Source organism: Balaenoptera physalus (assembly GCF_965194825.1).
Source record: "Balaenoptera physalus genome assembly, chromosome: 3".
Classification (NCBI taxonomy): Eukaryota; Metazoa; Chordata; class Mammalia; order Artiodactyla; family Balaenopteridae; genus Balaenoptera; species Balaenoptera physalus.
Genome location: NC_138890.1, coordinates 7,953,417 through 7,975,562, shown reverse-complemented (window position 1 = coordinate 7,975,562; position 22,146 = coordinate 7,953,417). Strand labels below are relative to the sequence as shown.

The 22,146-nt window shown below is 55.3% G+C and overlaps 2 protein-coding genes and 1 long non-coding RNA gene across 11 annotated transcripts in view; 2 read left to right on the top strand and 1 right to left on the bottom strand.

Annotated features, from left to right (window-relative positions):
• Positions 1–4,537, top strand: part of DOCK6 (dedicator of cytokinesis 6) — a 42,229-nt gene extending 37,692 nt beyond the window's left edge. For all 6 annotated transcript variants that reach the window (XM_082454843.1, XM_082454842.1, XM_082454841.1 and 3 more), the window contains 9 exons: positions 269–400; positions 510–524; positions 1,844–1,969; positions 2,096–2,185; positions 2,513–2,749; positions 3,114–3,257; positions 3,339–3,445; positions 3,700–3,861; positions 4,293–4,537. In XM_082454843.1, the coding sequence (XP_082310969.1) occupies positions 269–400; positions 510–524; positions 1,844–1,969; positions 2,096–2,185; positions 2,513–2,749; positions 3,114–3,257; positions 3,339–3,445; positions 3,700–3,861; positions 4,293–4,335 (1,056 nt within the window). In that variant the 3' untranslated portion in view covers positions 4,336–4,537. The remainder of the gene's footprint in view (positions 1–268; positions 401–509; positions 525–1,843; positions 1,970–2,095; positions 2,186–2,512; positions 2,750–3,113; positions 3,258–3,338; positions 3,446–3,699; positions 3,862–4,292) is intronic.
• An 867-nt stretch (positions 4,538–5,404) lies between these two features.
• KANK2 (KN motif and ankyrin repeat domains 2) overlaps positions 5,405–22,146 on the top strand; it is a 24,484-nt gene continuing 7,742 nt past the window's right edge. Inside the window, exons 1-9 of one of the 2 annotated variants that reach the window (XM_082454912.1) lie at positions 5,405–5,537; positions 7,004–7,228; positions 8,225–8,340; positions 8,803–10,014; positions 19,248–19,421; positions 19,517–19,619; positions 20,390–20,629; positions 21,266–21,353; positions 21,901–22,120. In XM_082454912.1, coding sequence (XP_082311038.1) covers positions 8,304–8,340; positions 8,803–10,014; positions 19,248–19,421; positions 19,517–19,619; positions 20,390–20,629; positions 21,266–21,353; positions 21,901–22,120 — 2,074 coding nt within the window. In that variant the 5' untranslated portion in view covers positions 5,405–5,537; positions 7,004–7,228; positions 8,225–8,303. Of the gene's footprint in view, positions 5,538–7,003; positions 7,229–8,224; positions 8,341–8,802; positions 10,015–19,247; positions 19,422–19,516; positions 19,620–20,377; positions 20,630–21,265; positions 21,354–21,900; positions 22,121–22,146 lie in introns of both variants that reach the window. The other variant, XM_082454911.1, reaches the window with a different exon arrangement.
• Positions 17,477–22,146, bottom strand: part of LOC309657463 — an 18,928-nt gene continuing 14,258 nt past the window's right edge. Inside the window, exons 3-4 of one of the 3 annotated variants that reach the window (XR_014261812.1) lie at positions 18,341–18,570; positions 17,477–17,744 (exon numbers count right to left, since the gene is read on the bottom strand). This is a non-coding gene — a long non-coding RNA (uncharacterized lncRNA). The remainder of the gene's footprint in view (positions 17,745–18,340; positions 18,571–22,146) is intronic. The other 2 variants (XR_014261813.1, XR_014261814.1) reach the window with 2 other exon arrangements.

The following is a 22,146-nucleotide window of genomic DNA, read 5'->3' as shown; positions in this document are numbered from 1 at the left end:
CTCCCACCAGTGAAGGAACATGGGTAGAGTGTACACGTACACAGCACCGGGTCCATAGTAAGCATGGTGGAGACCACAGAGGATGTCTGCAGGGTCTGAGTGGAAAGGCTGGTGCCCCATCTGGGGCAGGTGTGGTCAGGGTGGGCTTCCTGGAGGAGGTGATGGAAGATGGCGCCCTGGAGGGTGGGTAGGAGCATGGAAGGAGGGTTGTTCCAGGCAGGAGAGAAGATCAGGGCTGGTGCTGGATATCCTGATGTTCCACCCCCAGGGTGGGCTCTACGAGGCAGTGAATGAGGTCTACAAGACCCTCATCCCCATCCTGGAAGCCCACCGCGACTACAAGAAGCTGGCTGCTGTGCACGGCAAACTGCAGGAGGCCTTCACCAAGATCATGCACCAGGTGGGCCCAGGACGCCCTCTCAGACCCTGCCCTCGGCCCCAGCCCCTGGCCCCAGCCCCTGGCCCCTGCTGGGCTCAGCTGACCTTGACCCTTTTGTCCCCACCCACAGAGCTCCGGCTGGGAGGTGAGTGGCCACCTGCCTCTGGTCAGCAGTGGTCAGGGACCACCAGGGGGCGCTGGAGGAGCACAGCTGCCTGGCCGCGGGGCTTCAGTGGGCGATGACGCACCCCACTACTTCCCCCCAGAGCCCCCCTCCCTGCCCCAGATCTCCAGGGCAGCCTGTGACTCACCCAGCTGGGAGCTCTCCAGAGACACCCCTCCCTCAGGCAGGGCCAGCTTGGTCACTGCCTGGAAGGGGGGGCCTCCAACTTCCTCTGTCTCTGTTTCTTTTTGTCTCTCTCTTTGTGTCTCTTGGTCTCTTTCTGTCCATCTCTCCCTGTCTCTGTCTCTCTCCTTGATCACTCTCTCTGTGTGTCTCTCTTGGTTTCTGTCTCTCCCTGTCTCCCTGGCTTCCCCCAGGATCTCTGCTCCTCATTGCCATTTAATGTCCCCCCCTCTCCCGCCTCTCCCCTACTTGGGTCTATTTTTAGGCATCTCCTAGTTTGGGGAGAACTTTCTGGCCAAAGATGGCAGGAACCCAGAACCAAGGGGGGAGGACTGGGTGGGAGCTGGGCGGGGCGGGCAAGTCCCCTCCCTCCCCGGATCTCCTCTCTCTGCCCATGGAATAGTTCTCATGGGGCAGCAAAACCAGGACTCTGGGGGTTGGGGGCTGTGACCTCTGACCTCACCCATGACTTTGTCTCTCTGCCCCCTGCTCCCCACCTCCATCTCCTGGTGCCCACCTCACCCTGCCTGGATCTGCCTTGGTGAGTGAACATGGAGCCACCCCCATCCTTCCCGGTGGAAAGTAGTCTACCTGGAGGGAGGGGGACCTTCTTGGCAAACTTAGATCTGGGAGGGGAGGGGATGCACTGGAACAAGGGAACCAGAGCCTCTGTCCCAGAGCAAGAAACAGCCACGCCTTCCCTCAGTCACTCATGCATATATTGAGCACCTACTGTATACCCAGACCTATAGGCATTGAGGACCTAGTTATGAGCAATAGGGCCCCAGTTCTCATTTCATATTGAGATCCAGACTCTGAAGAACTGCGTGGGTCATGAGGGAGAATCAGAAACTAGGGGTTTGTGTTAAATGAGAATAAAGATTTGGGGGAGGTAGGAGACAGGCTGGGGAAAAAGAGTGAGGGTGTGGGCAATTGGCAGTCATCTGGGTCCATGCCCCTCCCTGCCTGTGCCCGGGATGTGATGTTCTTGTGGTGTCCGGGGTCCTCCGCCCATGCCCACCTCTTCCGCACATGGGGCCTGAGGACCCATGTGTCTCTGGCGTAGGGGGACCTCCAGCAGGGCCTCCTGGGCAACAACAGCTTTCCCACAGCCCCAGCGTGTGTTCGGGACATATTTCCGCGTGGGCTTCTACGGTGCCCGCTTCGGTGACCTGGATGAACAGGAGTTCGTGTACAAGGAGCCGTCCATCACGAAGCTGGCCGAGATTTCACACCGGCTGGAGGCACGTCCTGGCGGTGGGGGGGTGGACAGGGCACTGGGCTGCCCTGGGGCGGGGTGGGGCGGGGTGCCCTGGGATAGGGCGCTGGGGCTGCAGCTGTTCAGCTGTGAGTCAGCCCCGTGTCCTCAGGAGTTCTACACGGAGAGATTCGGGGAGGACGTGGTCCAGATCATCAAAGATTCTAACCCTGTGGACAAGACCAAGCTGGACCCCCAGAAGGTGAGGGCTCCTGACTATCCCCCCAGGGACCCCGAAATCCTATATTCAGGGAGACTCCAAATACTATAATCCTGTGGCCCCTCAAATCCTATATCTCTGGGAAACTCCAAAGCTTATCTCCCTTGGGGACCCCACGTCCTATTCCTCAGGGGATTCCCAAACATCCAAGGGAGACATAGGGAGACCTGGGAACCCCAGATCCAAAGCCCCCAGACCCAGGGAGGCCCAAATCCCCTTTCTCCAGGGATGGGGCCCCTGCGGGAGGCCAGCAAGCCCCAGGTGTGTGTATTGGGGCTGAGAGCCTCACCCCTGAGCCCCATGCCCCAGGCCTACATCCAGATCACGTACGTGGAGCCGCACTTTGACACCTATGAGCTCAAGGACCGGGTGACCTACTTCGACCGCAACTACGGGCTGCGAACCTTCCTGTTCTGCACGCCCTTCACGCCGGACGGGCGCGCACACGGAGAACTGCCCGAGCAGCACAAGCGCAAGACGCTGCTCAGCACAGACCATGCCTTCCCCTACATCAAGACACGAATCCGCGTGTGCCACCGGGAGGAGGTGGGCGGGGCCCAGGCCTGGGGGAGGCCCAGGGAGGGGAGGTGCAGAGACCCCAAAACCAAGGGAGGCCGGGGACCCCAAAACTCCAACCTCCAGACCCCAGTCTGCAGACTGAAACCCCTACTTCCAGACCTTGCTGACCCAAGGCTGGACTAGCACAGACCAAAGTTATCAGAACCAGACAAAGGCAGCTGAACCTTGACCCCCACCCTGCCAGACCCAAGCAGGCAGGAGCCCCAGACCTGGTTCCTTACAGCTTCGTGGACCCCTGTCCACCCCCAGCTGGGGTCCAAGCTGCCGTGGGCTGGGTTGGGTCAGGACATCCTCAGGCCCCGACGTGTGCCTGCTCATCTCCACCCCGCAGACAGTGCTGACGCCAGTAGAGGTGGCCATTGAGGACATGCAGAAGAAGACTCGGGAGCTGGCCTTCGCCACCGAGCAGGACCCGCCTGATGCCAAAATGCTGCAGATGGTGCTGCAGGGCTCCGTGGGGCCCACTGTAAACCAGGCACGGCCGGTGGGGTGTGCAGGCTGCCTGAGGCCCCCGGGGGCCATGCAGGCATCGTCACAAGCCCCTATCACCCCACAGGGTCCACTGGAGGTGGCCCAGGTGTTTTTGGCCGAGATCCCACAAGACCCTAAGCTCTTCAGGCATCACAACAAGCTGCGGCTCTGTTTCAAGGACTTCTGCAAGAAGTAGGCCTGACCACCCCCCCCAATCAGAGTCCCTCTGACCCCCGCATTATGGCTCTCTGCCTATCTGACTCCCCAGTACAGCCTGTCTATCAACCTGAGCCCCCATTGTAGCCTCTCTGATTTCCACCTGTCATACCCCCATTATAGGCGCCTCTGCATGCCTGACCCCAGCTCGCGGGCTCCCCACCTCTGGTCTTGCTTTGTCTTCTGAGTGTCAGCCCCTGAGCATCTCCTGCCATCTGGTCCTCCCTCAGGTGCGAGGATGCGCTGCGGAAGAACAAAGCCCTGATTGGGCCGGACCAGAAGGAGTACCACCGTGAGCTGGAGCGCAACTACTCCCGCCTGCGGGAGGCTCTGCAGCCCCTGCTCACCCAGCGCCTGCCTCAGCTGCTGGCGCCAAACGCAGCCGGCCTCAGGTGCCTGCCACCCTAGAGAGGGAGAGAGGGGGCAGGCAAAGCCAGGCAGAGCGTGGGGGACGTCATAAACGTGCACACCAACACGGGTGCTCAGGGCTTTGCACAGTCATGTGAATACTCAGACACATACACACATTCAAGCTCTGGGCAACCGTTTCTGATCATTTCCCAGGTATGTGACTTCATTTCTCTGAGCCTCGGTTTCCACATCTGTAAAATGGGCGTGATTCATATCTCCAGTGGTGGATTCTAAGAATTTCTGATTCCATGACCAGATCAGAACCAATGTAAAAGGAGCCAGGAAGACCATAGAAGACCTCCTTGGAGGAGGAGGGGGGAGGAAAAGGAGAGGGGGGAGGAGGAGGAGGCTGGGAAGCATTATGGAGTTGGGGGCCCTGTGGCCATGTTGATCCACTTCATTCGTCCCCCAGGAACTCCTTGAACAGAGCAAGTTTCCGGAAAGCTGACCTCTGAGCCCACAGGGCCTGAAGCCACACCCAGAGGAACCAGCACCCTGGACTCAGCTGTCTGTGCCTTCCTGACAGTCTCCCCTACTGCCCACTCAGCCACGGGGTGACCACATCGCACATGGGTCTGGGCCCTCTGTCCCTTTGTTCTCGTCTGTGTGCACTGATGCTTCTTACCTTTTCTAATTTAAAATGGTTTTTATAAACAGCCTGTGTGGTGTGGTCCCTGGGAGCTGGGTCCCGTGTGCACCCTCTACCCGCACACCCTGATAGTTGATGCACAGACACTGAGAACCAGTTGGGTGCCAGGGACACAGCAGTGACAATGGATGCAAATTTCTGCCCTTGTAGAGCTGACATTCTAGTGGGGAAGGCAACACACAAATGACAATGTCACATGTGTGCAGGGGGAATAATAGTAACATTTATCAAACTCTCATTAAGTGCCCAGCCCTGTATAATTGGCTCCCGCAAAGACACTGCCCTGTTTATGGGCCTTCCTGCCTGAGGGACCTCTATTAGGCCCCTGCCTCATGGTTATAGAATCATCTTAACACCACTATCAGGCAGGCAGCGTTCTTAGCCCCATTTTACAGATGGGGAAACTGAGGCAGCAAGTAAGGGCTTGGTGGAGTTAGGATTGGAGCCCAGGTCTGGCTGGCAATGGAGCCCAGGCCTCAGCTACGGTCTGTGCAGTCTCGCGCTGACCCAGCCCTCCCTTCCCGCCCCGCGGTGGTCACGCCACCGTGTACCAGGCCTGTGCTGGGCGGCTTCCAGCCCTGAGCCGGCGGGGGGAGGGGTGACCTCCCGCAGCCGCCGCCGCCACCACCGCCCTCCCTCCAGGAGCTGGACCCAGGCCAGCCCCGCCCTCTCCCGCCCCCCGCAGCGGCCCAGCGGCAGCTGTCGGGGGGAGGATAACGGTGGGGGGACCCTGCCCCGAGGACAGGAAGAGGGGGCGAGGCCGGATACCCCCACGCGCGCACACACACCTGCCCGTCCAGGTGCGATCGTGTCCCCCCGCCCCCATCCCCCTCCACAGTGGCCGGGCCGCTGGCGACTTGAGGGGCGGGGCCAGCCCGAGAGCGGGGCGGGGCGGGGCGGGGCGGGGCGGGGCGGAGCTACCGCCGAGGGCCGGGCGCTCGGGCGGCGGCGCGCTGAGGACGCACGGGCGGCGGGACGCTGGGACCAGCGGCGGCCGGAGCGCGCGAGGCGAGTAGGATCCGGGCTGGGTCGGGGTTCGAGTCCGGTTCGGGGTTCGAGCGTGGTCCCTACCCCACCCACCCCACCCCTAACCCCGGAGCGCGATCTCGCCGGTCTCTACCAGCTGCTGCCTCCAACTCCATCATCTGTGCCCAAACTTTCCGGACTTTGAGTGTCTTGGTCCCGCGCCTCTGCCCCGTCCTCATCTTTGACCCTGTCCCTGCTTCTCTCCCCCAACCCCATCCTCCATCCGTACCTCCCTGCCCCTTTGCCCCATCACTGCCTCCCCTCTGCTCCTCTCCCGTCTCCATCCTCCTTTCTACCTCTGTCCCGCCTTCCCACTCCCCCACCGGGTCCTCCCTCGCCCTCCTACGCGGCCGGGCCGGAGGCAGGCCCAGGCGGCGGGAAGGCGTCCGGGCGTCCGGCCGGGCTGGGCCTCGGCCTGGCGGCTGGGCCGGCGTGGGGAGCAGCAGCTGTTTGCCATTAGCTGGGGACCCCGCAGGCCCCGCCCCTACCCTGTATGGGGCGGGGTCCTCCTCGCCCCCGTCTTTGAGGCAGGGAGAGGAGCGGGAAGACCCCAGAGACGTCCAGGCTGGTCTGGGAGGGGGGCTTCAGGGAGACCCCGCCGGCCATCCAGGCCTGCCCGGGACCCCGCGCCCCTTCCCTGAGCCTCCCACCTGTCCCCTCTTGGAGTGTCCTGTCCCTTTCTCTCCACGTCTCTCTGTCCTATCCTGTGTCCTCCCCTTTCTCCAGGGCTCCTATAGAGGGAGACGAGTCTCAGCCACAGACACCCACCACCATTACACTTTCCCCCACCATCTGCTTTCTCCACCTTGAGTCAGTCACCGGCCCACGTGGAAGACGGTCAGATGGCTGGAGACCCTCAGACCTCAGTCTCTCTGCCTGGGAAATGGGCAGAGGAATGTGGCGAGGGGGTTAAGGGTGGCTTGGCTGGCAGTGGGGGAATCTACCAGGCTTAGGATTCAAATCCAGACCCAGCTAATTCCCCCTTCAGTGACCCTGGGCAAGTCACTGTGTATTTCTGTGTCCCCAGACACCGCATCTGTAAAACAGGGTGCTAACTACCCACCTGGTAGGGTTGTCATGATGATCAAATGAGTTGCCGGGATGATGATTATAGTTATTACTGTTATTCGCCTCACACCCTCCACCTCCAGGATTTCACACCGGGGACCGTTCCTGGTCCCTGCCTCCAGTCTCTCTCAGGTCCCCAGAAACTTTTTTTTAATTCACTTTTATTTTATCGGCCGCGCCACGCATCATGCAGAATCTTAGTTCCCCAAACAGAGATCGAACCCGCACCCCCTGCACTGGAAGCGCAGGGTCCTAGCCACTGGACCGCCAGGGAAGTCCCTGCAGAAAATATTTTTGATCACCTCCCTGTTGTGCATGGGATGGCCCTCCAGGCAGCTGGAAAACCAAATTTCCTACAATCGGGTGACTCTGTGTTCCAGGCATTGAAAGACAGAGAAGTGAGGACAGAGACGTGGAGAGACAGGGAGAGAGAAGTGAAGAGAGACACAGAGAGACAGAGACGTGGAGAGACACAGAGAGACGTGGAGAGAGACGAAGCAAGACGCTAAGCAAGGAGGGTGTGAGACAGGAGAAGCTTGGCTGCCCCTGGAGCCCCGGCCCCGCCTTCATGCCCAGCAGGTGCCCCACCTGGCCCATCCTCCCAGGTACCCACTGCCCCAGCACCTGCAGCTTGCAAAGGGTCCTCTCTGGTGGTGGGATGGGCCGGGACCTCTGCAGCAGGGTGGCTAGGGGTCAGACAGCAGAAAGGACTGGCCAAACTCAGGTGGAGTGTTGGGGACAAAAGTGCCCTGGCCGGCCTCCAGGGCTGGGGGGGGCAGGTTAGTGAGAGGCCCTGCTTGTCCCTCCCCTTTGAAGCCTCCAGGCACCCCCTCTTACTTCCTCCCCCCACCCCCATGACTTCTCGGGCCTCCACCCGGCCTTCTATCCCCGCCACGCCCCCCCCGCGCCCCCCCCAGCCCTGAGCCGGACGCGTCCTTGGTGGGGGGGGCGGTGGGGGGGGCAGGAAGTTCTCGTGTAGCCCGGCAGCGAAACTGTTTATTTTTAGAGAAAATTGTTTCCATAAAGGGGAAAGGCTTTGCTCCTCCCTGCCTCCCCCCAACTTTCCCTACTGGCCCCCACCCGCACCGCCTGGCCTGACCCAGCTCTGTTTTGGGGTCCCCTACCCTGAGCTCTGTTCCTCTTTGTGCCCCTGTGTGTCTGTCTCCTCGGAGCCTTGCAGGAAGGCTGTCTCCCCATGAGTGCCCCAGCCCTCGGTCCACCTAAGCCCCCATCTGTCCCAGCAGCCAGCTCTTGCCTGGGCTAAGGGGAGGGGGCTCAGGAAAGGTGGGGCTTGTCAGGCTTAGGGCTCCTCCTCGGCCCGGGAGCCTTGTGGAGGCGGGGCTGTGGGAACAGCTGGAGCCTGTCCAGGGGCCGGACAGATGTGCGGGCGGACTGAGTTTTGGTTTCTTTGTTCCAGGCTCTGGGGGCTCCCCACCCCTTTCCACAGTCAGGCTGGGTGTGCACCTATGAGAGGGTCCCACGCCCAGGGGAAGGGGGAACTTGAGGGGGGGTGTGGAGGGGGCAGAGGGGAGAGGTGGCCACATCCCCTCCCCTCCCCCTGCAGATTCCCAACTCGGGGCTTCATCACACCCTCTCCCCAGGTAAGCCTCAGCCCGTGCTGCAGGTGGTCTGACTCACAGTCCCCCAGGTGACTCTCGAGGAGCGTCTGCAGGCAGGAGGATGGCCCAAGTCCTGCACGTGCCGGCCCCCTTCCCAGGTCAGGGGTCTCACAGGGGAAGAGGGCCCTGCCCTGGAGTTGGAGGTGGGGGAGGGGAGACACGGCCTGGGGGAGGGGAGAGGGCCCTACTTGAGGAGGCTGAGGGTAGGACGCAGCCCTGCCCTGAGGGCCTGAATAGGGACAACTTGGTTCTCCCCTGGAGAGTCTGATGGGAGAGACAGGGTCTTCCAGGGAAGGAGGTTGGTCTGAGTGGGGAGACAGGATCCTGTCTTGGGAGGTTGGGAGGTTGGAGGCACAGCCCTGCCCTGGGAGGGTCTGAGCGGGTGACAGGGCCTTGCCCTGGCGGGGGAGGCTCGGAGACCGCAGACACAGCTGAGCAGTTGAGCTCCCAGTGGGCTCCCGTCCTTTGGGCAAATAAGCCTTGACCCTCCCAGGGGCATCAGCTTGCCCCGAGGAGGGCACCGCAGCGTTCAGAGGCGCTGGCCTTTGCTCCCGCCCCAGGGACCCCCGGCCCAGCCTCCCCACCCACCTTCCCCTCCAAGGAGCCCGACCTGCCCTACTCCGTGGAGACGCCCTACGGCTACCGCCTGGACCTGGACTTTCTCAAGTACGTGGACGACATCGAGAAGGGCCACACACTGCGGCGGGTGGCCGTGCAGCGCCGGCCCCGCCTCGGCTCCCTGCCCCGCGGCCCTGGCTCCTGGTGGACGTCCACCGAGTCTCTGTGCTCCAACGCCAGTGGGGACAGCCGCCACTCGGCCTACTCCTACTGCGGCCGAGGCTTCTACCCGCAGTACGGCGCCCTGGAGACCCGCGCCGGCTTCAACCCGCGCGTGGAGCGCACGCTGCTGGACGCCCGTCGCCGCCTCGAGGACCAGGCGGCCGCCCCCACCGGCCTGGGCTCCCTGACCCCCAGCGTGGCTGGCTCGACAAGCTCACTGGTGGGCGTGGGGCTGCCACCCCCGACGCCGCGGGGATCGGGACTGTCCACGCCGGTGCCGCCCAGTGCTGGGCACCTGGCCCACGTGCGGGAGCAGATGGCGGGGGCCCTGCGGAAGCTGCGGCAGCTGGAGGAGCAGGTGAAACTGATCCCCGTGCTCCAGGTGAAGCTGTCGGTGCTGCAGGAGGAGAAGCGACAGCTCACGGTGCAGCTCAAGAGCCAGAAATTCCTAGGCCACCCGGCGGGAGCCCGGGGGCGCAGCGAGCTCTGCCTGGACCTCCCCGAGACCCCCGAGGACCCGGTGGTGCTCGAGACCCGGAGCGTGGGCACCTGGGTCCGAGAGCGGGACTTGGGCATGCCCGACGGCGAGGCAGCCCTTGCCGCTAAGGTCGCCGTGCTGGAGACCCAGCTCAAGAAAGCGCTCCAGGAGCTGCAGGCAGCTCAGGCCCGGCAGGCCGACCTCCAGCCCCAGGCCTGGCCGCCACCAGACAGTCCAGTCCGTGTGGACACTGTCCGGGTGGTGGAGGGGCCGAGGGAGGTAGAGGTGGCGGCCAGCACAGCTGCGGGGGCCCCTGCACAGCGGGCCCAGAGTCTGGAGCCCTACGGGGCAGGGCTGCGGGCCCTGGCGACATCTGGCGGGGCCGAGAGCCCCCCTGTGTTCCGCAGCCACGAGGTGGTAGAGACAGTGTTCCCAACACCCCCTGCATCCACCAGCAACGTCCACCTGGTAAAGAAGATCAGCATCACAGAGCGCAGCTGCGATGGGGCAGCAGGTGAGCCTTAGTGGGCTGGGGCAGATGGTGGAGGGTCCCTCCTTCTTCCTCTGAATGCTGGGGTCTAGCCCCAGCCCTGTCCTTCTACCAGCTCTCAGAGCCTCAGTCTCTTCATCTATGAAAAGGGGACACTTATGCTGCTGACTCAGTACCTCTAGGGACCATGAGAAGAAATTGGATGTCTGTTAAGTGTATGTGCTCATGTCTAGCGCATTGTAAATGTCTAGAAAACAGGAGGTATTTGGGGGAGGGTCCCCAAGGCTGTTGGTTGCTGGGCAAAAAACCGTCCCTGATTGGCAGAAACCAATCTCAGACTATGAAAAGGAAACGTGTAGTCCATGTAACTTAGTGACAGCTTCAGGCATAGCTGGATCCAGGTACTCAGATATCCTCAGGAATCTCTAACTTCCTCTTTCTCTTCCTCTGTGCACCCTGGAGCCTTCTCTCTCAGGCAGACAAAGGTGGCCCCACCACTTCGGGCATCTGTCCTTGCAGCTCAGTGGAAAGGGAGCCCCTCAATCCAGATAGCACCAATACAAATCCCAGGGGTGGCCCTCCTTGGCTGGCTTGGGTCATATGCCCATCACTGAGCTAATCACTGTGTATCTCACTGCCCAGGCCCAGATCCTGGGGGTAGAGGAGCCCCACCCAAGTCCTGAGGGAGGAAGGGGCTGCTCTCTGGAGGAACTGCTGAGTCCTCATTCCAGGAAAGGGGATGTGGGATGTGCAGAATGGCAGCTGTCCCACCACCGCCGTCCTGAGGCCCCTGGGAGGAGCTGCCAGAATGATTCATAATAATAACAGCTGTTCTTTATCGAATACCAGTCTGGTGCTGAGGGCTCTGATAAGTGTTTCACCTACAGAGGAGGTTAAGACGGTGGGCTGTGCAGCCAGGCAACCTGGGTTCAAATTTCACTTCTTACTGTGTGACCTTGAATGAGAAGCTTCACCTCCCTGGGCCTCAGCTTCCTTATCTGTGAAGTGGCATAATAATGGCCCCCACCTCTAAGACTCTTGTGAATTAGTGCATACAGTAACTTCTTAGCCAGTGCTTGTTGCTTCATCTACTAATGATTTTCAGGTCAATTCTTGTTATAGCTGGGGAAACTGAGGCCTGGGGAGAAGCTTCACTTGCCCTGTGTCACACAGCCAGGATCTAAGCCCAGGCCATTCTGAACCTACAGCAGTGCTCAAAGGTGGGGCCCATATCCCCATCCCAGCCTTGAATGTCAGGTGGCCAGAGCCCATGGAGGGACCAGAGGGCACAAGCTGGGGGGCAGGGACCCAGCTGTGTTTTCTTGCTTCCCCATGTTGTTCCTGGACAGCTCTGGACTCCACCCTTCTGTTCTGTGTCTATCCCAAACACCCAGCCCTGCGACCCTGGCCCCCAGCCAGAGGCCCCGCCCTGCCCAGCCTCGGGATCTCTTGAGAGGCAACCTCCATTCCAGACATGCCTCTCAGGGCAACCATGGGGCCTTCTGCCTGCAGAACACACAGACCTAGCAATGTCCCCACCCTGTGCAAGCTGCCGCCCCTGAGAAAGTTCTTCTTTGTGTCTCACTTAACTCCTTCTTGCTTCAGCCAGCCCTAATCTCTGCCTTGCTTGGGTGGAACTGGTGTGTGCTAATTCATTTCGATGCCTTCTCATCCGGCAGACATTTATTGAGTGCCTGCTATGTGCCAGACTCTTCCAGGCACTGGGGACACAGCAGTGAACAAGACAGACAAAAGCCCCTGCAATAAACAAATAAGAGACCACCAAAAACACGTGAAGAAAAATAATTTCAGAGAACACGTTTGGAGCAAATAAAACGGGCATGGGGTGGGTGGTGGTTGGATGGGGTCGTGGCCTGTGTTCAAATTCTGGTTTCCCTGCTCCCTAGCTTTGTGCCCTTGAGCAAGCTGTTTAACCTCTCTGTGCCACATTTGCAAATTGGGGGTCCTGACAACCCGATGCCACCAGATCAGTGTGATCTTAAATGCATCAGTTGGTGTGAGTGTTCAGTATGGTACCAGGCGCTGGTAGGTTGCTCTTTGAACCAAGATGTGAAAGGAAAGAAGCAGCCGGGTGGCTGCTTGACAAGTGGTTTTTGTTTGTGTGTTTGTTTTTCTATTTTTTGGCCACACCGGGAGACATGCGGGGATCTTAGTTCCCCAACCAGGTATCAAACTCAGGCCCCCTGCAGTGGAAGCGTGGTGTCTTAACCACTGGACCGCCAGGGAAGTCCTTGATGAGTGTTTGGACCATGTGTTCTTTTAGGTCGGTCAGCTCAATGGGTAGGTCAGGGAGGGCTCCCTGGAGGAGGAGGCAGGAAGGAGCCCAGCCTCTCTGACATCTAGAATTTGCTTGCTGCAGCCAAGGGCAGGGAAGGTGAGAGGCAGCCTTCCCCTCAGGCTGGCAAAGGTGGGTGGGGCAGGCAGAGGCCTGGAGACCCCATAAAGTCTCATTCACCCCTCACCTTTCAAAGGCACCACAGAGAGATTAGTGGGAGAAGGGGTAGCCAGCCACGTGCATCAGTGAGATCTCTCCAAGGCTTTGAGATTTCCTGTGCTCTTGTTTGAAACATAGTCCTATGAAAGCAATTCATATTCTTTGTGGAAGGTTTGGAAAGTACAGAAGAATCTAGAACACAAAATATAAGCCCCATAAACCCACCACCACCAAGACACAGCTGCTGTCAACACTTTTGCTTCTTTCCTTCTGATTTTTTTTAATGCAGAAAATAATATGTATTTTTCAAGTCTGGCAACATATAGCTGATGGAATTTGTTGTGTTGCTTTATTTTATATTTAAAAGCATTTAGGCAGCCCTTACAATGGGCCAGGGCATTATTTGATGCCCTTTTTGTATTTTAATTCATTTACACCCCCAGCACCGCTATGAGGTGGGTAGTGTTTTTATCTCCATTTTACAGATGAGGAAACTGAGGCACCGGGAGGTAAAGGAATTTGCCCACAGTTTTCAAAGCCAGGATTTAAACTCTCTGATTTCTTTAATTTAACATTATCCCAGGGCCATTTCATCACATTGTTAAAAATTCCTGGGGGACTTCCCTGGCGGTCCAGTGGTTAGGACTCCACGCTTTCACTGCCGAGGGTGTGGGTTCAATCCCTGATCGGGGAACTAAGATCCCGAAAGCTGCAAGGCGCGGCCAAAAAAAATTCTTGGGACATGCTATTTTTTAACAGCCAGGTGACTCTTTACTGTCAAAGATGCTATGCAAATGTCCTTCTATAGGAACCCTTCACCACCACCCCCTTTTTTTTTTGGACTCGCCAAGTGGCTTCCAGGGATCTTAGTTACTGGACCAGGGATCGAACTTGGGCCCACTGGACTGCAGAAGTCCCTGGAACGGCATTTTTAAGGACCATGATGTCTGTTACCAAACACACACACACACACACCACACACACACACATGCACACACCCTCCGTGTACTGGTTGGCCAAGTGATTTAAATTTTTTTAAAAATTTCTTTTGGACTTAAGGAGCTCAAACCTGAGTTAATCTAATTCTTGGGCTCATGGCAACCAGCCCCACTGAGCTATGTATGGCACCTCTCCTGTTTTACTTTAATTCTTTTTTCACCTTTGTCTTCCACCCTCAATGTTGAGGGTTGATAAATATTGATAAATATTTTCGGCTTTGCGGGGCATCTGATCTCTGTTGCAACAACTCAGTTCTGCTCAGTTCTTTTTTTTCCCCAGCTTTATTGAGGTATATTTAATATACAAAGAACTACGCATTTTTAATGTATACATTTTGATGAGTTTGGCTTCTCAGTTCTGCCTTTGTAGCACGTAAGCAGGTTTAGCCAATGCATAAATGAAAGAGCATGGCTGTGTACCAATAAAACAATGTGTGGACACTGAAATTTCAATTTCCTATTATTTTCACGTGTCCCAAAGAGAATCCTTCTTTTGATTTTTTTCCCAACCATTTAAAAATGTAAAAACCGTGTCCATGGGCTGTGATTCAGCAACCGCTGCTCTGTCATACACCTCCACCCCACTGTAATATCTTTCCTTGCAACCCATCTTCCAGAAGTTTATTTAGATATCTGAGTGTTCTTGAAAAATATGCCGTATGCTTGTTTAATTTCCTAAAATGGTATTGTGCTTTAGGGGAAAAAAAAAAATCTCATTCTGTTTCTTATTTTTTCCTCTCTACACACTATTTTGGAACTCTCCACCCTGATGTTTATAAATCTGGTTTGTCACTTTTAATGACTGCGTGGATTTCTGCCCTAGGTATGTGCTATACTTTCTTATCTGATCCCCCCCTTCGTGGGCCCCTGGGTTACTTCCAGCTCCTGGCCGCTTTGAACAGTATGGCGCCATCCTCACATGTCCCCTCTGGTGGGGTTGCTGGGTCACAGGGAATGTACAATTTCACTCCAGATTTTGTCTTATCCTCTTCGGAAAAGGTCTCCCTGTTCACGTTCCCACCAGCCATGCTTGGGCCTGAAGTGCCCACTTCCCTACATCTGCACTAACATACAATTTTACCTATCTTTCTAATTTTTTGCCCATTTGACACTGGTGCAAGGTGGTATCTGCTTGTTTTTTTCCTTTTTTTTTTGTTTTTGTTTTTTTTTTTTAATTAATTAATTAATTTATTTATGGCTGTGTTGGGTCTTCGTTTCTGTACTAGGGGTTTCTCCAGTTGCGGCGAGCGGGGGCCACTCTTCATCGCGGTGCGCGGGCCTCTCACTGTCGTGGCCTCTCTTGTTGCGGAGCACACGCTCCAGACGCGCAGGCTCAGTAGTTGTGGCTCACGGGCCTAGTTGCTCCGCGGCATGTGGGATCTTCCCAGACCAGGGCTCGAACCCGTGTCCCCTGCATCGACAGGCAGATTCTCAACCACCGCGCCACCAGGGAAGCCCTGTTTTTTTTTTTTTTAATTGGGGTATAGTTGTTTTACAATGTTGCGTTCGTTTCATATCTCCTTGTTTTAATTTGCATTCCTTTGATTTCTCGTGAGGTTGAGCATCACCATATAAGTTTAACAAGAATCCCTGGTGAGTTGCTTAGTTGTAGCCTTTGTCCATTTTTCTTTGGGCAAGTTTGAGATGTTCCTGGCATATTTCAGCATAGAGGTTGGCAAACTACAGCCTGCAGGGCCAAATCCAGCCCACTGCCTGTTTTTATATAGCCCATGAGCTAAGAATGGTTTTTATGTTTTTAAATGGTTGAACAATGTGAAAAGAAGAATAACGTTGTGTGATATGAGCAAAATTATATGAAATTCTAACTTATTAGAACACAGCCACGCCCATTCATTTATGTACTGTTTAGGGCTGCTTTTGTACTATTTGCAGCAGACCTTATGACCCACATAGCCAAAAATATTTACTATCTGGCCCTTTACAGAAAAATTTTGTTTATTCCTATTCTAGAAGGTAATCCCTTGCCTGTTTTTGGTATTATGACTATCTTCCCACAGCTTGTATTCTTCTGTAGATTAACTTTGTCTAAGAGGTTTTTTTTTTTTAACCAAATAGAAATCTTCATGTTGATGTAGTTAAACCCATCGTATTTTTCTTTTTTTAATTTTTGATATTTTCTGCTTTATTGAGATATAATTGGCATATAACATTATATCGATTTAAAGTGTGCAAATTAATGATTGGATATATGTATATACTGCAAAATGATTACCACAATAGGTTTAATTAACATCCGTCACCTCACAGAGTTACAGTTTTTTTTTTCTTGTGATGAGAACTTTTAAGATCTACTCTCTTAGCAACTTTCAAATATACATCAGAGATATTGCGGGTTCGGTTCTAGAACCCCCTGCAATAAAGCGAGTCACACAATTTTTTGGTTTCCAAGTGCATATGAAAGTTATGTTTACAGTGTAGTGTAGTCTATTAAGTGTGTGACAGAATTATGTCTAAAAAAATAATGTACATACCTTAATTAAAAAATACTTTATTGCTAAAAAACACTAACCATCATCTGAGCCTCCAGCAAGTCGTAACCTTTTTGCAATAGTCACGTCAAAGATCACTGATCACAGGTCACCATAACAAATATAATAATGATGAAAAAGCTTGAAATATTGTGAGAATTAACAAAATGTGACACAAAGATACAAAGGGAGCAAATGCTGTTGGAAAAATTGTGCCAATAGGCTTGCTTGATGCAGGGTTGCCACAAACCTTCAATTTGTAAAAAAATGCAGTATCTTCGAAGCACAGTAAAGTGAAGCCCACTAAAAGACGGTATGCCTGTATCTTATACCTGGAGGTTTGTACCTCTGGACCACCTTTACCCATCCCACCCATCCCCTGCTTCTGGCAACCATCAATCTGTTCTCTGTATCTATGAGTTTTTTTGTTTTGTTTTCATTTTTTTTTATTCCACATTTAAGTGAGATCACCTCATACTTTTCATATATGGTTAATGCTCAGAGGGTTTTTTTAAAGGGATCTTTCCCCTTCTTGAGGCCACTGATATTCTGCCACATTTTCTTCCTGTAGCTTTGTCATTGTGCCTTCATATTAGTCCTTCAGAGTTTATTTTTTGCGTAAGGTGTGAGGTAGGGATCCAGCCTGATTTTTCTTGGGCAGAGTAAGCTGCTTTCCCTACACCACCCCACAGAGCTCACCCTTGACCACTGATCTGTGGAAAGCCCTCTGCTTTACCCCAAGTTCTTTCAGACAGGGTCTGTGCTGGATCTCCTTTCCTTTGGCCCATTTCTTCCTGCAACCATGCCCTGCTGATTTGATTATTGTGACTTTGGGAATATGTGTTACTCTCTCCTAAGCCAGCTTCCCCATCCCTGCCCATTTTTGTAAAATTAGCTGGCCATGGACTTTTGTTCTTCCTTATAAATTTTGGTAACAGTTTGCTCCATCTCCCAGTAGAATAACAACAATAACTGTTATCAGTTTTGTTATTGTTATTTTAGTGTTGCAGTGTCTGACCTTGAACTTCTCAAGCTGGAAGGAGCCATGCTTTTCCCTCCGGGCAGAATGGGCCATAGAGCTGCACCACTTCACTTTCTTTTTTTTTTTCCACATTTTAAAAAATTGCGGTAAAATACATATAACATAAAACTTACTCTCTTAACCATTTTTAAGTGTCCAGTTCAGTGGCAATAAGCACATTCACACTGCTGTCCAACCATCCCCACCATCCGTGTCCAGAACTTTTCCATCTTCCCAAACTGAATCTCTGTCCCCATTAAACACTCACTCCCCATCCCCTTCCCCAGCCCCTGGTACCCACCATCCTACTTTCTGTCTCTATGGATTTAACTCCTCTAGGAACCTCATATAAGTGGAATCATGCAGTATTTGTCCTTCTGTGACTGGCTTCTTTCACTGAGCATACTCTGATTTGCTGAGTAACAAACCTCCCAGGTGTTTACATCAGGAGGCCTGAGTTCAGGCAACAGTGAGACTGTGAAGTGGCCCATCTGCCTCCTGATACATTCCACTCACATAGTGCTTTTGTTTGTTTGCTTGATGTGAATTTATTGACAAGGTTTAAAAAAAAAATCTGGAGATTCACGTAAAAACCCGGTGTTTGCTCTTGGTTCCGCATGGGAGTTGGAGCTCCCCGCTCAGGAATCCGCCTGGCCTGACTGGGCTGGGGCGCTGTCAGAAGCATTTATGGCCAATGTCTTATCCGTTCGATGTGCTTTACTTCTGCTGAGTGTTTACTCCCCGTTCTTAGCTCAAGTTGAGTGTCGCCCATGGACTTGAGGAAGTAGTTACTGTGGATGTCAAAAAAAGTTAACCGTTAAAGGGAATTAAAATGAATTGGTCTGCAGAGCCCCTGGCCAGTTGGCAGGAAGGGGACATCCTGGGGAAGTGGTGACACAGAAGCCACACGTGGCCTGGCCGGGGCAGGGGTTGTGGGGGGGAACCTGAGTGGGTTCCAAGACCCGGGCAGCCACTCCAAGTGGCAACTGGACTTTTGTTTCTAGCTCCAGGCTGGTGATCTGGGGCTGGAGCTGTCTGCCAAGGCCACTCCCATTTGTGCAGTGGGCACCCTCGGGACCCAGGTCCTATAATGTCACCTTTGTTCTCAGACCAAACTGGGCAGGGTTTTTTCTAATGATGATAAAATACACATAACATAAAAGATACCATTTTAGCCATGTTTGAGTGTCCAGCTCAGTGGCATTTAGCATATTCACATCGTTGTGCAACTGTCCCCGCCCTCCATTCCCAGAACTTTTTCATTGGCCCAAACTGAAACTCCACCTGGGTGGGGTTTTAGTTTTCATTTTCTAATAGCCCTTATTGTTTCTTTTTCGTGATTATTAAAAGGAACACCTGCTTAATTTCTTTTTTTTAATTTACTTACTTATTTATTTTTTGGCTACGTTGGGTCTTCGTTGCGGTGCGCGGGCTTCTCATTGCGGTGGCTTCTCTTGTTGTGGAGCGTGGGTTATAGGCGCACGGGCTTCAGTAGTTGTGGCTCGCGGGCTTAGCTGCTCCGTGGCATGGGGGATCTTCCCGGACCAGGGCTCGAACCCATGTCCCCTGCATTGGCAGGTGGATTCTTAACCACTGCGCCACCAGGGAAGTCCCCTGCTTTACGTTAAGTAACGAAGAAGGAAGTGAAATACAAAATGTTGTCTACAGCACAACCCTACTGCTGTTAAAGTATAATATTAAATCTTATCAAAATATAGTTTACAATTCTCTTGAATTAACAAATGCTCTTCAAGTGCTCTTGATGTGCAGGTGTTGTTCTAAGCTCTCTCCCTCACGTTACTGTCTTTAGTCTGCACAACGCCATGATGTAGGAAATGGTGTTTGTCCGAGGCACAGAGAGGTTAAGTGACTTGCCTGAGGTCACACAGCTCTTCTGTGGGAGATATGAGTCCCGACCATGACCACTATGCTTGGCTATAGTTTCCAGACAACACTCAGTATGAAGTCGGAGGGGGTCACAAGCCAGGATTATGGGGTCACGTAGTCTTCCCTGACCCTGACCCGCTGCGAGGCAGGCAACAAACCAGGGTTGGAATGGATTCTGCCACTTGTTTGCTGGGTGACCTCAGGCAATCTCTGCGCCCCAATTTCCTCATCGGTAATAATCCAACTTCCGCATGGGCTGGGAAGATTTGATGAAATAATGCAAGAATTAGCCCTTGGAGCACCCGGCCTGGGGTATGTGACCCCCCCCCCCAAGGAGGTAGCTATTGTTACTGGTCTTGTTTTGCTATTGTTACCCACAGTAGGCGCCTCTTTTCCTGCCCCTTCAGGTCCCCCACAGGCTCCTGCAGAGTCATCCTTGTCACCCCCGGAGTCTGAGGGGGACTCCCCGGCGCAGCCAGAGAAGAACACAGGCCTGGTGCCTGCCCACGACGCCACCAACAGGGAGCCCACCAGACAAGCAGCCCCGCAGGAGTCGGAGTCAGAGGAGGCCGGGCGTGCAGGTAAATGGGGGTGGCCACTGAGAGGGTCAGGTGCCAGAGGCCCGGCATGGGGTCTGGCTTTGGGAGACCCTCACGACACCACGCTCCCCCACCAGGAGGGCCCCAGGCAGGTGTGCCGTCCATCATGAAGCGGAAAGAGGAGCCCGCAGACCCTGAGAGCCACCAGAGGAGCCTCCAGTTCGTGGGGGTCAATGGCAGGTGAGCGAACCTGGTCTGAGCCCCTCACTTTTTGGTTCATTCATTTAACCAAAGCACGGTAGACAGATGAGGAAACGGAGGCACAACGAGGCCCCGTGGGCTGGCTCCAGAGCCTGTGCTGCAACCACTGCACCACACTACCCCCCGGGAGGTGCCGGACTCGGCTCCCTGCCCTGATGGAGCTCCTGGTCCACTGCGATCTTGGGCCCTAATAGGCGATCCCAACACAACATGATTGGAGCAATGATGGGGTATGCTCAGGCAGTGGGGGGCCCAGGGAAATAACTGATGGAGGGGAACACATGTGCTGCAGGACAAGCAGAAGCTTGCGAGGTGCAGAGTCGGAGGGGTGGGGGTCTCCTGGTGGAGGGCACAGCCTGGATAAAGGCTCAGGGGTGGGGAACCGGGCCAGTTGGGGGCCTTGAATGCCAGGCCCAGAAGTTTAGATGTGTTTGGAGGTAGCAAGAAGCATGAGGGTCCTATTTACAGTGGGGCAAGGGTCTGAATCAGTATAACACCTGTGTAAGGAGCAAAGTGTAAGGGGTACCAAAGGGTGGAAGGGAAAAGCAACGTCCCTCCCTGGCCCCCCCAAGCATGATCACAATCACAGCCAGTGTTTACTGATCACTTACTGTGTGCCAGGTGCTATAAGCTGCATCCCTGGAGCCCTGTGAGCTAGATACTGCCATTACCCCCATTTAACAGATGGGGAAACTGAGGCCCAGAGAGGTCAAGTGCCCCTCCCCCACCACCTGCAGCATCTCCCCCAGGTATGAGTCCTCGTCTGAGGATTCCAGCACAGCAGAGAACTTCTCGGACAACGAGAGTACAGAGAACGAGGCCCCAGAGCCGGAGGAGAGGGTTCCGAGTGTGGTTGAAGCCCCCCAGCTCAGGCCCAAGGAGACGGCAAAGGCCAAGACCAGCCGGGAGGAGTGCCAGCTGTCCCGGGAGTCTCAGCAGGCACCCACAGCTGAGGGGGCGTCGGGATCAAGTGCGGAAGAGGAGATCCGGTCAGTTTTCTGTGTGGGAGGGATTTAGGCAGGGCCTGGGGTGACCTCTGCCTCAGATCCCACCATTCAAACCCTCTGAGGGAACCTCCCATCAGTCATGCCCACCTTAGTCTGAATTAGTGAACAAGCACTTTCTCCTTCTGGGCATCTGAAGGTCCGGAGGCTTTGATAAAGGGCCCGATGGGGGCAATTTGGGCTGTTCAGGTTTGGGTTTAAGGGGCAGACCAAGTCTGTCCTTAAGCCACCCACCTTCTTTGGGATATTTGCCACACCTGTCCATCCTGTGTATGTCTCTTTTTTTTTCCCCGATAAAAAAAAAAAGTCTGTCCTCAGAGAAAGATTTTCCATCTGCCACTGGCCACTTGGAATAAATTTTGGCCCACGTGTCCACTTTCTCTTGGGGTCTGTGTGCTCCCCATGTCTGCCCCTTGGGGTGCCGTGTAAAATTATGTCCCCGGGGAAGGGGGTCTGAGGTTCTACCGCTCAGGTGAGCCCTGGCAGGACTGGGTGAGTGCCTTGGTGGAGAGTGTTGAGGGGCTCTCCGAGCACCCCAGCTGGATGTGGGGAGTGGGGGGCACCCAGGAGGCTGAGGTGGGTGCGCCCAAGATCAACTCCCCGTTTGTCTGCCCCCGGCAGGATGGAGCTCAGCCCCGACCTCATCTCAGCCTGCCTGGCCCTGGAGAAGTACCTGGAGAACCCCAGTGCCCTCACCGAGCGGGAGCTGGTACGGTGGGGCCCTGGGCCTGAAGGGGCGGGGGGGCTTTGTCCCTTCCACCCTCACCCTGGCTTCTCCTTGTGCTTTGGATCATGGGGACCCCAGGATCCTAGCTGGGAGCTTGGGGGGGGGGGGCTCCGAGGCTTGAGTCTTGGTCTTTGGAGAGGCTCCAGGGAGGGGCCAAGGATGATTGCCCGCCGGCAAACCCAACCTTGGTTCCTGTTCCTTCAGGGGCTTGAGGGAAGGGGCTGCCATATTTCCCTTGATGGGTGTCTACACTTGCCTTTGAAGGTCACGTCCAGGGTGGAGATGCTCACACCTTCTCCTGGGGGCGTGCCTGGTACTGCAGTGTCTACACTTCCCTTTAGGGTTCTTGTCCAGGGCAGGGGACACTACATTTTCCTCCAGGGGAGCTCCCTGGGGTGGGGCGCCCATGCTTCCTCTCAAGGCTCGGGTTCGGGGTGGGGGTGTCTGCACTCCCCTTGGGGGGGCTTCGTCTGGGATGGGGTGGGCTTCCGTGGCCCTCACACCCCTCTCCTTCCCAATCTGCATCCAGAAAGTGGCCTACACCACGGTGCTGCAGGAGTGGCTGCGCCTGGCCTGCCGCAGCGATGCCCACCCGGAGCTCGTGCGGCGCCACCTGGTCACCTTCCGGGCCATGTCGGCGCGGCTGCTGGACTACGTGGTCAACATCGCCGACAGCAACGGCAACACTGCGCTGCACTACTCCGTGTCCCACGCCAACTTCCCCGTGGTGCGGCAGCTGCTTGACAGCGGTGAGCCCAGCGGGGCAGGGCCAGCG